This window comes from Schistocerca gregaria, chromosome 7, assembly GCF_023897955.1.
Source record: "Schistocerca gregaria isolate iqSchGreg1 chromosome 7, iqSchGreg1.2, whole genome shotgun sequence".
Classification (NCBI taxonomy): Eukaryota; Metazoa; Arthropoda; class Insecta; order Orthoptera; family Acrididae; genus Schistocerca; species Schistocerca gregaria.
In genome coordinates, this window is record NC_064926.1 from 401,683,270 (window position 1) to 401,699,235 (window position 15,966).

The 15,966-nt window shown below is 44.3% G+C and overlaps 1 protein-coding gene across 4 annotated transcripts in view; it reads left to right on the top strand.

Annotated features, from left to right (window-relative positions):
• The window catches only part of LOC126281424 (DENN domain-containing protein Crag), a 292,659-nt gene that overhangs the window by 221,020 nt on the left and 55,673 nt on the right, over nucleotides 1–15,966 (top strand). For all 4 annotated transcript variants that reach the window (XM_049980371.1, XM_049980368.1, XM_049980369.1 and 1 more), the window contains 2 exons: nucleotides 1,641–1,707; nucleotides 3,335–3,466. In XM_049980371.1, the coding sequence (XP_049836328.1) occupies nucleotides 1,641–1,707; nucleotides 3,335–3,466 (199 nt within the window). The remainder of the gene's footprint in view (nucleotides 1–1,640; nucleotides 1,708–3,334; nucleotides 3,467–15,966) is intronic.

Genomic DNA, 15,966 nt, shown 5'->3' on the forward strand with positions numbered 1-15,966 from the left:
CCTTCCCTCTTCTCCTCTCCCCCATCCCCTCCTCTCCTCTCCCCCATCCCTTCCTCTCCCCTCCCCCATATGCTCCTCTCCCCTCACCCTCACCCCATCCCCTCCTCTCCCCTCACCCCATCCCCTCCTCTCCCCTCACCCCATCCCCTCCTCTCCCCTCACCCCATCCCCTCCTCTCCCCTCACCCTATCCCCTCCTCTCCCCTCACCCCATCCCCTCCTCTCCCCTCACCCCATCCCCTCCTCTCCCCTCCACCCATCCCCCCTCCTTCTCCTAACAATGTTACACCTGTTGAGCATAATTTACCCATTAATATGGCAATACTTCATATAGATGTAGTACACACATTTAACATTCATTTTATAGCATTAAAATACTACAGGAAAAAATTATTCAGATTTCCATATATTTTATGTGCAGACATCATTCTGATTGTCCATGTGCAGAGTAAGAACCAGCCCATAGCTGTGGGATGATAGTAATGTTGAAATTGCAATTGATGCTACAGTTTTCGTCATTGCTTTTGCCATGATCCATCTACATCTGTACTCTGAAAATAACTGCACAGTATGTGGCTGAGAGTGAACTGACTTAATAAAGACTCTTTGATCCACATCTGCACTTGCCATGGGAATAGCATAGTACATTGTCTGCAGTACATTTGTTTTTACACATCTCGTGGTGCAAGCTTAAATAAATCCATCTCTAGTGGTTATTTTATAGTTTTCAGTTGTTGTGTGTACTCATCTATAGAGCATCATAATTACGTATGAGAATCAAAAGTTTTAAAATATAACATACAAATTTCTCGTGCCTAAAGTACCTCCATTTGAGATGGATAGTTGACATCCCACTGCTTCCAAAGACGCACCCTAATGTCAATTATTGAATTAAATACATAACTGAATTGAAAAAATAAACAACTTGGCGCTCTGACAATGCAGAATCATATATGAATTTTAAGTAGACATTGGAGAAGTGATAACTTCCACCATTTTTTTCTCATCAGCTCATTTTCTGATATTGTTATTAGGACTGCTGCAAGTAAAGTTTTCAGTAACTCTAATCTGCATAGTTAATCAAGCTTTGCATATGTATCCTAGAAGAGATAGAGAATCATAGTCTCTACAAAGGAGACACAGATTTTGGTAGTTATTAGATATTGTTTATGTAATAATGAAGGCAGAATGGGTACAGATGGCTGCACAAGAGAGATGATCCCACATAATGTGGCAGTTCGTCTAAGAAGTGAAATAATCTAACATAGAGAATTGCATATGGAACATGATGGAAACTTTGCAGTAACCTCTACAAAGTATGCTTCCCAGCAGCGCAGTGGAAATGAGGTAAAATGTTGTTAAATGGTGCTATCCACTTTGCGCATGAGAAACTACTATTTACACTTCTGCATTAGTATGTCCTTTATTAGCAATGTACCAAAATTTGTACAGAATTAAAACTGATGTTGATAATGGCATTTTCTGGATTGACTTAGGAAATTTAAACTATTTTCACTGTTATACTGAGTTACTTATAAAGATGTGTGAACATATTGTTTAACACATTAAGTTTTTTTCTGATTAGGTGGTGTTAAGGGATTACTTGTACCCATTTGTTATTCTGATCTTTTCTTTGCTTAGGTTCGGCAGCATCATCTCAGCAGCAGCTCCTTCCAGAGATTTTGTACCCTAAAGAAACACATACCAGGTGAGATATGCTAAAAGGAGAACATTCTGGCAGACCCATAGCTACAAGGATAGCTTGAATAACAATAATATGAGAAAATAGTTACTTTTTGTAAAATGTAATATATTATAACAGTGCTCATGAAAATTAATAACGTGGAAAGGAAAATAGACCTGATTGCTACATGGTGACAAAATTACATTCAGAAGAGTTGAGGATGTGAAATGGCTTTGTATAAGAAAGGGCACAAAAAGCAGAGGGAAAATTCCATCAATGCGGTGTTTCCTTGAATGCAAGGTACTCTTTTTCCCACTACCCTATGATAATACTGTCTGTTATTACAACACTGTAAGCACACATTGATTCAACTGGTCAATCATTATTACAGTATATTTATAAGGCCAATATAGAAAAAAACTTCAACATCTACATAATTACAACATAACAAAAGTCCTTTCTTGACAGTAAATCATTGTTCAGTTTCAAATATTGTGAAATACAATTCACTTCTATCTTCTACGAATACATTTATTATTACTCTCTCTCACTTTATCTTAAATTCTGTTTCAGTTTCTAATCACATTACTTTCCTCTCCTTCCATATTGCCCCTTATTTCCCTCATCTTGCCCCCACTGCCCTCATCTTTTGCTCCTCTCCCCCCTGCTGCCCGTCTGTCACTCCCCCCCCCCCGCCAAATCTCTCCTCCACTGCACCATCTCTCCCTCATTTCTCCCAACTTTCACAACTCTTCCTCATTCCTCCCATGCTGCAACAAACACTCTGCACTGCTGCCCACTTCCCCTTCCCAAATATGCTGCTTCGTCCTTGTCCACTGCCCTTGGAACTGTACCCTGCCCTTGCAACCAAACCCTCCCTCTCTCCCCTTACTATGCTCTGACACCCACACCCTTAATATGGCCTGTCACCCTTTATTGCCACCCCCCCCCCCCTTCCTACCAATGCCCTGCCACCTCCCTTCCTTCACCCTACACCTCTCTTTCTTTCTGGTCACCCCATGCTATGCTTTGCCCTTTCTGCTTTACTCATCCACCCCAATTTACTGCCCCGCCCTTCTGTACTACACTGCTCTCCCACTCCTCTCTTCTCACCCTTCTTCTCTTTTCTCCCGCCCCTCTTTACTCCATCTCGTCTTCCTACTCTCCAACTCCTCCTCTTATTCTAGTTTCCCTATGCCTGCTTTACCACTTACCTTCCCCTCACCCCCCTTCTCAACTTCTGTCTACCAAACTCTGTTTCACTCTTCCTTGTCCTCCATCAGTGGAATATAGAATTTCATTTTTACATATTTTACTGATATTCACGTGCACATGGACCAGCGCAACATTCTCACCCATCTACATTGTGCTTGTACTGCACTTTGATTGGCATTCTAGCACAATATAGTTGGCTGAGAGGGTGTGGCCTAGTTGGTGTGTGTGTGTGTGTGTGTGTGTGTGTGTGTGTGTGTGTGTGTGTGTGTGTGTGTGTGTAAGGATTCACCTGTAAGCTCAGCAACATTCACAGTCTTGTTTATGTGCCTGTCAGCAGTGCCTTACTTCTACAGTAATGAGTTGGTCTTTATTGTTTCTGTTATCTGTACTCCACCAAGGAGATTCATTTTCTGAACTTTCTGTATTATTTCTACAGAGATCCAAATGCTCCTGTTGCATTGGAGATTAGCATGACAACATGCTCAAAGTGCCATAATTGTTCATCAGTGCTGTATGATGAGGAAATAATGGCTGGTTGGGAACCTGAAGACTCAAATTTGAACACAAAGTAAGTACTGGGTTTCATCATGCATATCACTTAAAATGGACCATTTTTATAGATCATTTATTTTTTCATAATTTGGGCAGGAATCGTTACATTAATGCCTAGTTGCAATCCGACTCCTGCTGTATCTACTAGCCAGATTTGATATATTGTTGAATAACTGCTCTCTCAGAAAAAAATTAATTATAAACATGCCTTTTGCTAAAGGTTAATTATGGTCCTTTCTAATACAGATTTGTCTCGTAACCCTCGGCATATGTTTGTTGATCAAAGAGGTTGTTAATAACCAATGAATAAGCAAGAAAACATTTTCAAGTAATAGCTGTTTTCCATAATATTATGTATTAAAATTTCCAGTTATTACATTAAAAAATTAAAATTGTTACTGTTGCCAGTGTAAAAATAACTGTGATCTAGCTGACCAACTGTGAACGTGTGCTTTTCTATACTTTCTATGAGCTCGTGAATGTTTATGGAAAGCCACTGAAAACGATCCACACTGCTGGTTGAAACCAATGTTAAAAATTTAAAATTAATTAAACATGTATGCTTTTGACCAGAAGGCCTTTTTCTGAAAAAAAACAACATACACAGACACACATTCATGCAAACGCATCTCGCACCCATGACTATTGTCTGGCTGCCAAGGCCAGACTAGAGACAGTGGTTATGTGTCCGTGGGCTGCATTTGCTAGAATGTGTGTATTTATGTTGTCCATTTTAGAAGAAGGCCTTCTGGCAAAAAGTTTATGTGGTTAGTAATCTTTTTGTTGTGGCTGTCTGTGACTCAATGTCTCCGCTGTGTGGTGAGTAGTAATCTATTCTTTTCGTAATATTGCCAGTTAAGCAGTTACAAAACGGGACACTGTGGTGGAAACATCAAGTTTCAAACAAAGGACAAAACAGCAGAAAGCCAAAACTCTCGGGAAATGTCCCATTGAGACTAAGCTCCACACCACATTAAACTGCGCTAAAGGTGTTGTGACATGCAGAGACCTGATGCACATTCCCAAAGAAGACTTGAAAGTTGAATGAGTCCAAGAAGGCACTGTAGATGTGCAGAATTTTATGAAAAGGGTGAAAGGCGATCTGATTAAATCCAACTCTTTCTTCCTCACTTTTAATAGCACAAAACGCCTGTAACATTTTAAGGCAGGTTTCTTCAGTTATCATGTGGCCCTATGTCCCCGACCCAACGAGCTGTTTTAAATACCAGTGATTTGGGCACATCACTCTCGGATGTAGAGGAGAAGCCACTTATGGCAGATGTGGTAAGGCTGTCTATGGAGTAGTCAGATGTTCATCTTCTCCAAAATGTGTGAATTACTCTGGGGTTCGCCCTCTCTGGAATAGAGAGTGCACTGTCTCCTTGAAGAACAGAAGATACAGGAGATTAAAGCCAATCCCCTACGGTGAGGCCAGGATGATTTACAAGACCGTGCAGCCCCCAATATTTACCACCTTCTTTGCTTTAATTGTTAAACAGTCAGTACAGAAAACCAATGCTGCTACATAAACTGAGGTAGCCAGTGTCAGCACTAGTACCTGCATTTATCATTGCACTTGTGCTGCTGAGGTTTCTTCACAGCCTACACTTCCTCCCAAAACATCACAAAAATCTGTGGTCACTAACATTGTGGAGCTCCCTGCTCCCTTGAAGGTTCAGTGCTGCCACTACCACTACCATCATTGTGGCTCCAAAGCCTACCCAGGGCAAGAAATCAAAGACCAAGCATCCACCATCAACAGTGTCGGGAAGTAAACAGTCCACTGATGTCAACGTCATCCATCTGATGTCTCTCATTTCTTCGTTAGAGCTAATGGACCTCGATGTTGGACAGGGGCAATCATCTCACCCCAAGACTGAGCCCCCAGCCATTATGGGTTCCCCTCCCCGGCATAAAGACTGAGTGAAAGTATAACCTTGGTGATAGATGACTCCCATATTACAGTGGAACATTAATGGGTTCAGGACATATGTGGAAGAGCTGAAACAACTAGCACAGGAATGCCCCCTGTGCCTGGGTTTACAAGAAATACATTTTAAAATCACTGACGTCCCCGTGCTATGGGGCTATACCCTTCTAAGAAAGGATGACTTGACTGAAGACAGAGCCAATGGAGGGGTTGCTACGTTTGTAAAAAAATGTGCATCACTCCTCTGCTGTCATAGATGTTGTGGATCTTCTGGAGAAATTCCACGTTAATTCTTCCCACTGGGAGTCTTCAATCTCACACCATGTCTTGTGAGGCTTGACCTCTCATTACCCTCAGGGTTTTGGAGAGCCTCACAATGTCTCACGAGGTGTGCATCATCAACACGGGTACTCGCACTTATTTCTGTGATGCTGCTTGGTCAATCTCGACCATCAACTTCTCTAAGTGCTGTCCAGCCCTTGCAGATTCTGTTCAGTGGGAAGTCATTGACTGCCTTCATTTTAGTGTTCATTTCCCACTCCGCAACCACCTTCTGGGTGGACCATTCCCTGAAGAGAAGCCACCAAAATGAATGGTTGTTAGTTCTAACTGGATGCTGTTCAGCCAGCTGGCTGTGTTTGAACACAGCAGCAGCAGCATCCAGGAATGGGTGGACCACATAACACAAGTGATCCATCACACCACTGACCTATCGATCACAAAGTCCTCCAGTCATCTTACGAGGTGACCTGTATCTAGGTGGACAGATAAGTGCTGTTCAGCAATCCAGGACAGGCGTGTGGCTCGTAGCTGGTTTAAATGCTGCCTGACAGCTGACTGCCTCATAGCCTTTCGAGTTGCAAGAGCCAAGGCTCGACGTGTAATTAAGGAGAGCAAGAAAAGGTCATGGAAAGCATTCCTGGACTCCATAAATCATTCCACTTGTTCTACAAAAGTATGGGAAACCATGCAGAAGATTTCCAGTAGACACAGTCGTTTACTGATAGCAGCAGTGCTGAAAGGAGTGTCACCAAACAACGCCCGGAGACATTGCTCAGGTGCTCTCATAGCATTTTGTGAAAACTGCTGCCAGTGCCAGCCAAGATTCACCGTTTCACCGCTGCTGTGCAGTTGTAGAGAGGGGCAGGTTGGACTTCAGATCCGACAATTTGTAACATTATGTGATTGCCTTATCATTTTAAATCATTCACTAATCGAGCAGTCGCTCGGCAACAGCTACAGTTAGCAAATAATCTTGTGAACGACCTGTGACGTAACGTGTTTATTGTCGAAGCGCCGTCAGAGATGCACTGAGCTACTGACTTTGAAAACCGCGGCGCGAAAAACAGACAGAAGAAGAACACTTTTACACATTTCTTTTTTTATTTACGAGATATTCTCGATGAACAGTTACTCATTCTTCTCTTGTAACTTGTGTTGGAAGCGTATGTCTTGCTGCCGTATTATTATCGTTAAAAATAATATTATTTTAGTGTACAGTAAAAGTGCAATACTAAAAGTGCAATACTTCATAGCAGTAAATTTATTGTGCGTCCTGTATGTGGAAACATCAAAGGAATTATTGTCATTCCCAGAAGAGAAGTGCCAGTCAAAAACGGCATCCATGTTAAATTTTTCATTGCAGTGTAAGTTCTTCTATTAATTGCCATAAACTCAGATTTAAATGGAATTGGTGTATGGACTATTTATTTAGTGTAAAATCTGTGTCTCACTCCTTCATGAAGTTATTTAATTTTCTTTATGTTTCTGCCAAATAGAGAGTTCACAGTCACGAATTCTTTCGTCGAATACGGGCGGAAGTTGTATGCGGCGGAATATTTTCTCCGCGCCATATTCTACTGGTAAATGCATGATAAACTACGGTCCATTAGGAAATTCATGTTGAGCTATCCAAAAGTAATTATATTTTGGATAGGCATTTTACTCTCCTCTGCAGTGCAACTTCCGACTGATCAGACGATCCAACAAGAGGCAGCCGCACACGGTCGGCGTTCGCAAATATATCTCCACCGCTGATTATAGCTATATGTTACAGCACAAAAGAAACATATTGTTATAATTAGCAACTACGAACGGGGACGTTTATAACATATGTTTATGTATACACATTACGTAAACATATCGTTATAAATTCTGAGTCTTACAACCGCCCTTTCTCCGTGTGAGAGGTGGACATGGCACTGTCGGAGTCTTGTGATACTGCACCCAGTCTCTTCCAAATCCAATAATGCATGCTTTGACTGCCAGCAGTGTCAAAGGAAATCCTCCTCAAACACATCAATTTGATAGGGCAATCAATCAATTTCCCAACTCATGGAGGGAAGCAATTTTGGTACTATCGTCAAACCAGAAAAGTACAACACATGTCCCAGTAGTTACCGGAGTATTGTCTTAATGAGCTGTGTAGGAAAGGCCCTAGAGCAAATCGTTAACTGTCATTTGGTTTGGTTGTTAGAGACCATGCAACTCCTTAGCCATTTTCAGCGTTGTCATCCTGACACTGCTACAGGCAGCTGTCAGCAGGCTTTTCTGTGTAAATATCACTGTATCAGAGAATTCTTTGATATCAGTGGGACATAAGATACTACTTGGAGACATGGTATTCTCACACAACTGCGTCAATGGGGCTATCATGGCCACCGCCACATCTTCATATAGTCTTTCCTGTGTGTGTTTTTCTAGGACCTGAGGTGGTGACACACTGTCAGATCGTTTTGAACAGGAGAATGGTGTCTTTCAGGGCAGTATTTTAAGTGTTGCCCTCTTTGCCATAGCCATAAACAGTGTCGCATCTAAGGTAAGGAGTCCTGTACAGTTTTCCTTACATGTGGATGATTTTGCTTTTTCTTCTGTTTCTACTCCAGTGCTGCAAAAGTGAGCCATCAGTTGCAACTTAAACTACTGAGGCTAGAGGAGCGGGCTGCAAAGAGAATTTCAGTTTTATGCATATAAGTGTGTGTGTGTTCATTTCAATCATTCCCATCGCATTTTTAATTTACCTGACTTGCATATGAGGTTTCGTGAGGTTTCTGGGCCTCATTTTTTTCACTGAGTTGTGGTTTCCACACCTGTGAGACCTGAAAACCAGAACTCTAACGGCACTGAACGTAGTAAAGTGCCTTAGCCATTGGTCTTAGGGAGCAGACAGGTTGCATCTGCTTCAGTTTTATAGCGCTACTGTGGGTGCACGGTCTATGGATCGACGAGGCCTTGTTATTTGAAGACCGTTGACGTCGTCCACGGTGAGGGGATTAGGTTGGCCATGGGTGGTTATAGGACAAGTCCCAAACTCAGTTTCTCAGCTGTGGCTGGTGAACTGCCACTTAAAATTTGATGGCAACTCGTCTTAGGGCATCAGGCCTATAAGTTCCTTACAGCACTGTATTCACACACATACCATCCTGTTGCTTGTCCCACTCTGGAACACCTTTTCTCCCATTTTCCACAAGCAACAAGGTCATTTGGGATCCACATTCGGCATATGCTGGAGACACTTGGAGTAGAGCAATTACAGCCTCAAATCCAGGGTTTTAACTGTCAACCACCCTGGTCTTTGCAGAGTCCCACAGTCATTTTAGATTTAGCACCATACAGGAGCGAGTACAAGTTGCAGACAGGCACAATTAAAAGACGCTTACATAAAGCTTTCGGCCAAAGACTTCGTCAATAAAAGAGAGACACACAGCATTCGTACACACAAGCAAGTACACCTCATGTACACGTGACAGCCAACTCCAGCCTCTCAGGCCACAATGCAACTATCACATGGGTTGCAAGCAGCGATCTAGGAGGGTTGAGGAAGGGAGAGGGGTAGTAGTGTACAGGTGGGGAGGGATACAAATGCTGTCTGGTGGAATGTGAAGGGACTAGAATGCCAATAGGTGCAGCATCAGAAGGTTGTGGGGCAGCGAGGTGGAGAAAAAAGAAGCAAAAATGGAGAGGAGTGGGGAAATACGGGCAGATGTGATGGCAGAGGGTGGCGAATAAACAAACCGCGAGATGAGAATTGGGAGGAGATGATAGGACAGATGGGGTGGACTCTGTTGAGTGGACAGTGTGGAGACAGTATGTTACCATAGATTGAGGCCAGGATCCCAGAATCACTTCTGCTCCAGATGCAACTCTGCAATCCCTACTCCATATGTCACATCTGTGAAACTGAATCCTTGCTCTCCAGCACCTGGTGGTGCACTCTAGGCACCACCTCCATAAGATGTCCAAACCGCTGACCTCCATAAGTTATCCAACTTGCTGACATCCTACTGGCACCCTGGGTGTCACTATCCACTATTGAACTCCTCCTCGCCCACCCCTCATAGCAGCTAGACCCTACCTAGCTGACCTTTTCAGCTTGCCACATCCCCAAAATTCCTTACTGACTGTCCACCAAATCCAGAGCCAAAACATTCCTATAACACTGTTGTTAACCTTCCCATCAAAACCTTCAGCTCCACAGAGGTTTCATACCATCCATGCCTCATCTTTAGCCCTACACCCAAGTTTAACAATTCTGGACTTGTCAAAGACCTACTCATTTTCTCCCAATCCCTGCAATAGAAGCACTTCTTCTCCAAACATCCGTCCAACCAAAACCACCCTAATTCCGACGTTGAATCCTGCCTCTTCCAGTTCATACCACCATCAAACTGTGATCCTCCCCCCTCCCACATAACCACCCACTGGTCACTTTCCAGGAATTCCTTATGTTCGACTTAGCCTCACCATCCTTCCCCAAGTCTCTTCCCCAGAACAGCAACCTTTCAGTACAACCTCAAAACAAATCCTGACCTAATCGTCGTATCTGCAGACAAAGATTCCACCATCGTTATGAATTATAGTACTACCTGGTGGAAGGACTCCGCCAATTATCTGACTCCTACATATATAAACTCTACCAGAGTGATCTCATCCCAGAAGTCCAGCACAACCTCCAATCCCTTCTTAAAGTCTTAGGCCCTTCCCAGAATCTCTCCCCTGAATCCATTTCTCTCCTCACCCCTGTGACACAACTCACACCCACCTTCTACAAACTCCCCAAAATCCACAAACTTCCCACTGAAAGAATTTCAGCCCTTATTAACTAAAACTTCCAACCAGTTGCCTGTAATCTAGCCTCCCACGCCAAAGACACCAACCACTTCCTACACCGACACTCCACCATACCCACCCCTTTACCTGCTCATCACTGTTGTCACCACCTCCCTATACACCAATCACCTTCAGGCCCATCGTCTTACCTGTATTAATCACTACCTTTCCCAATGTCCTTCAGAATCCAAACCCACTACCTCATTCCTCATACACCTTACTAACTTTATCCCAATGCACAACTTCTTCTACTTTGAGGGGAAAGTATATAAACATATCTGCAGTACAGCCATGGGCACACACATGGCACCCTCCTATGCCAACCTTTACATGGAACATGTAGCGGATACCTTCCTAGCCCCCCCAAACCCCAAGTGTGGTTCAGGCTCATTGATGATATCTTCATGATCCGGATTCAGGGCCAAGACACCCTACATTCATTCCTTCACAACCTCAACACCTCCCCTCCCATCCTCGTTATATGGTCCTCCTCGACCCAGTTTACCACCTTCGTAGATGTTGACCATCTCCTCTCTGATGACTCCATCTGCACCTCTGCTCTTATGAAACCCACCAATCACCAACAGTATGCATCTGGACAGTTTTCATCCCTTTCACACCAAAAAGTCCCTCTCATACAGCCTGTCTCCCCAGGGACAGTGTATCTGCAGTGACAAAAACTCCCTTACTCACTATGCTGAGAATCTCCCCAAAGCCGCCACAGACAGGCTCTATCCCCCAGACATGTCCACAAACAGATCCATGCCATTACCTCTCACACCTCCAATCCTTCCTGTACCCCTCCTGAATGGAACAACTGAACCACGTCCCTTGCCAGGGCTTTGATTACCTGTCATCGTGCCCTGAAATGAGGGAAATCCTATCTGGGATACTCCTAAAATGGTGTTCCATCGCCCACCCAAACTCCACAACAACCTAGTCCGTCCCTGTGCCACTCCCAATCCCAACACCTGGTTATGAGGATCATATCCCTGTGGAAGACCCAGGTGCAAGACCTGTCCAATCCAACCACTCAGTACTTACTGCTCCAGTCCTGTCACAGATTTATCCTAGCCCATGGGGGGCCAGGCCACCTATGAAAGGAGCCATGTCATTTATCAGCTCTGCTGCAGTTATTGCACAGGTTTTTATATTGGTACAACTACCAACGAGCTGTCCACCAGGGTGAACAGCCACCACCAAGTTGTGGCCAAGAGCCAAGTAGACCACCGTGTGACACAACATGCAGCCGAATGTAACATACTTGATTTCAGTGAGTGCTTCAGATACCCAAGCCATCTGGATCCTTCCCTCCACCACTAGCTTTTCTGACTGCACAGATGGAAGTTATCCTTGCACCACATTCTCTGCTCCCATATTTATCCCAATCTCAACTTACAGTAACATACTGTCCCCTCACCCTCCACCCACTTTGTCCTGTCATCTTCCCACCATTCTCATATGTAAGTGCCTTTTGATTGTGCCTATCTGGAACTTAATGGTCTGCTTTACGGCAAGTAGCAATCTGTCTTTTCCTACATTGTTGATATTCCTACCTGGAGTTTCCATTGTTTGGTTTTTCCTCTGTTTTTAGTGCAATATTTTCGGATGTTTTATATGACCACCACAACTATGTAGCTGTCTTTACAGATGGGTCCAAACTGGGGGAACCCACTGGTTGCATGGTTGCTTCCTCAGATCATGTCTTCAAGCTTTTACTGCCTCAAGGCTTTACTGTCTTCAATGCAGAATTATAAGCGATCTTGCAGGCACTACAGCAGATGAGAGATTCTTCCAGTTTTACATTTCTTGCCTGTTCCAATTCTCTGAGTGCCCTTCACAAACTGTACCCAACAGATTCTATAGCCTCACTGTTGGGATCCAAAGTCTTGCATCAGTGGGCAAGTGAGTGGGTGGAAGTGGCAGACAGTAAGCTCTGTGTAGTAAAGCCCACAATGTGGCTGTGGCATACCTCCTTCCATCCACATTGACGGGACGAGGTCCTCCTTACTTGTCTTTGCATAAGCCACAGCTCTATGACACGTGGCTTGTTGCTTCAGCGAGAGGACCGTACAGTGTGTGGTGCTTGTGGCGTACAGATAACTGTGCCCCACATTTTATTGGACTGCGTGTTTTATTTTCTGACTAGCGGGTCATGGCAGATTTGCAGATGGATCTGCCCTTTATTGTAAGTAATGCTCAAACGAATTTGGTTCAAATTTTAAAGTTTTGTGAATTTGTCTGATACTTTTCCCATGATGGTTTTAATGTGATTGTGGTTTTTTTTTTTTTTTTTTTTTTTTTTTTTTTTTTTTTTTTTTTTTTTTTTTTTTTTTTTTGTGGTCAGCCTGTCACATTTCTCTGTGCCTTTCTTTTAGCTCCTCTGTTGTTTTACTTGTGTTTTAATCTCCTGTGTAGCATATTTTAGTATTTATTCATTATCTTAGTATGTATGTTAACATTTGTGTATTTTATCCCCATTCACTTCTTTTCATGTGTGGAAGGGCACCGATAACATTGCCATTGGGTGTCCAAAAGACATGCACACACACACACACACACACACACACACACACACACACACACACACACACACACACACACACAATATTGTCATTATTCCATTCTGGATTTTCCATTGTTTAATGTTAGTTAAGGTCTATATTCTTTTCTCTTAATGTTTTTTTGTGAAAATGTTGAACTTCTTGAACTGATACAAATGGTTTTGAATTTTGTTTGTATAGAGGATATCCCAGGGGAAATAGCCAGTATTCAGGAATATGACAGGAAGCGAAAACAAAAAAGTCCAGTAAGTATGGGGCACACAGCCCATAAAAGCTGTGAGCTCCATCATTGTCTTGGGCAGTTTCCAGCCTCTGGCCGGGTCTGTAAGGAACGTAGGCCTCTCCATCGTCTTCTGTCTTGCCACCATCTCTCCGTCTTCACCCTGTTCCAGTCTTCTCCTTTCTTCTGGACATATTCCTCTACTCCTTTCAGCCATCTGTCTCTCGTCTTTCTCTTGGTATCTTTCCTTCCAGTTTCATCTCGTGTATCCTCCTGGGTATCCTTTTCAATAATGTGAGACAAATCTCATCTACTGCAAACTCTTTGCTTTCCATATTTTGAGAGGTGGCTGTATGGACCATAACAAGGAAAAATTTCCAAAGAGCATGGACTCTAATGCGCAGCCATGAGCAGTTGTTCATCTTGCTTCTGTGAAACACATCTCTTCTACTGTACAAGTACTCGTAGCTCTTGAGCTATGTATTTTAGAGCCTATTTTTACTAAACTTTTTGCTTCAAATTATCATTCCTGTAATTTCCCTGAATATTATCTATTCCTCCTGCAACACCCTGTATATTTTAAATTGGTCAATGTTTCCCCAAATTGACCCAAGTGCCATTAAGACCTAAGTCTCAAGGTTTCACCTAAACAACAAGTTGTCAAAGAGCTGTGGGTCTTCTTTGAAGGAAGGCTACTCGGACATAATAGAAACCTAAAAATATCTAGTGGTCATGTTTGTTAGAACACTCAGTTGCCAACTACATGTGTCAGGAACAGCTGCCATAACCAAAACTCGAAGTGCCATCCTCCAGAAACACTAAGTCACATTGTGGGAGTCCTCTGCACCTACACTGTGTACTTCAGCTCTGGAATTGGCTTACACTATTGTGGAGTATTGGACCCAGCTTTGATTAATAGTACTCACACAAGAGTTGTCAACGCAGCTCATCCATACCATGTGTCTTATAACTGGTCCAATCACACCTGCATCTTTTTCCTGGCTACCCATACTTTTCCACATACCACTGCCATGTACGTGGTGGGAAAGTACATGTGTATGGGAGTACAAAAAACTACTGTAAAATCCTCACCTTCCTGTTCATGCAGACATTCAAACCATCAGTAAAGGGAAGCTTCATCTCATCACCCACCCCTGGCAACTGCAAGGGTGTTAGTTGGCAATGACTTTAATTCTAATGACTGCTGGAGACTCAGATGGTAGGTTAATGCGACAATGGAACAAATGAAGATGCTTTGCATATTGACCAACACACTTGACTTTGAATTGCGACACAAAATATGGTTGGTTTTTAGCCAAATAGGTACAAGCTGTGGCAGGTGTGCCAATTCTCTGCACAAGTGGAAGAAAATAATTTCCACAAGTTGTGACTATGGTGCTGAAAAACAGACTGTTCACCATATCGTTCAAGAATGCCCTCTGAGAGCTTTCCATTGTGATCCAAAATACACTCCTGGAAATGGAAAAAAGAACACATTGACACCGGTGTGTCAGACTCACCATACTTGCTCCGGACACTGCGAGAGGGCTGTACAAGCAATGATCACACGCACGGCACAGCGGACACACCAGGAACCGCGGTGTTGGCCGTCGAATGGCGCTAGCTGCGCAGCATTTGTGCACCGCCGCCGTCAGTGTCAGCCAGTTTGCTGTGGCATACGGAGCTCCATCGCAGTCTTTAACACTGGTAGCATGCCGCGACAGCGTGGACGTGAACCGTATGTGCAGTTGACGGACTTTGAGCGAGGGCGTATAGTGGGCATGCGGGAGGCTGGGTGGACGTACCGCCGAATTGCTCAACACGTGGGGCGTGAGGTCTCCACAGTACATCGATGTTGTCGCCAGTGGTCGGCGGAAGGTGCACGTGCCCGTCGACCTGGGATCGGACCGCAGCGACGCACGGGTGCACGCCAAGACCGTAGGATCCTACGCAGGGCCATAGGGGACCGCACCGCCACTTCCCAGCAAATTAGGGACACTGTTGCTCCTGGGGTATCGGCGAGGACCATTCGCAACCGTCTCCATGAAGCTGGGCTACGGTCCCGCACACCGTTAGGCCGTCTTCCGCTCATGCCCCAACATCGTGCAGCCCGCCTCCAGTGGTGTCGCGACAGGTGTGAATAGAGGGACGAATGGAGACGTGTCGTCTTCAGCGATGAGAGTCGCTTCTGCCTTGGTGCTAATGATGGTCATATGCGTGTTTGGCGCTATGCAGGTGAGCGCCACAATCAGGACTGCATACGACCGAGGCACACAGGGCCAACACCCGGCATCATGGTGTGGGGAGCGATCTCCTACACTGGCCATACACCTCTGGTGATTGTCGAGGGGACACTGAATAGTGAACGGTACATCCAAACCGTCATCGAACCCATCGTTCTACGATTTCTAGACCGGCAAGGGAACTTGCTGTTCCAACAGGACAATGCACGTCCGCATGTATCCCGTGCCACCCAACGTGCTCTATAAGGTGTAAGTCAACTACCCTGGCCAGCAAGATCTCCAGATCTGTCCCCCATTGAGCATGTTTGGGACTGGATGAAGCGTCGTCTCACGCGGTCTGCACGTCCAGCACGAACGCTGGTCCAACTGAGGCACCAGGTGGAAATGGCATGGCAAGCCGTTCCACAGGACTACATCCAGCATCTCTACGATCGTCTCCATGGGAGAATA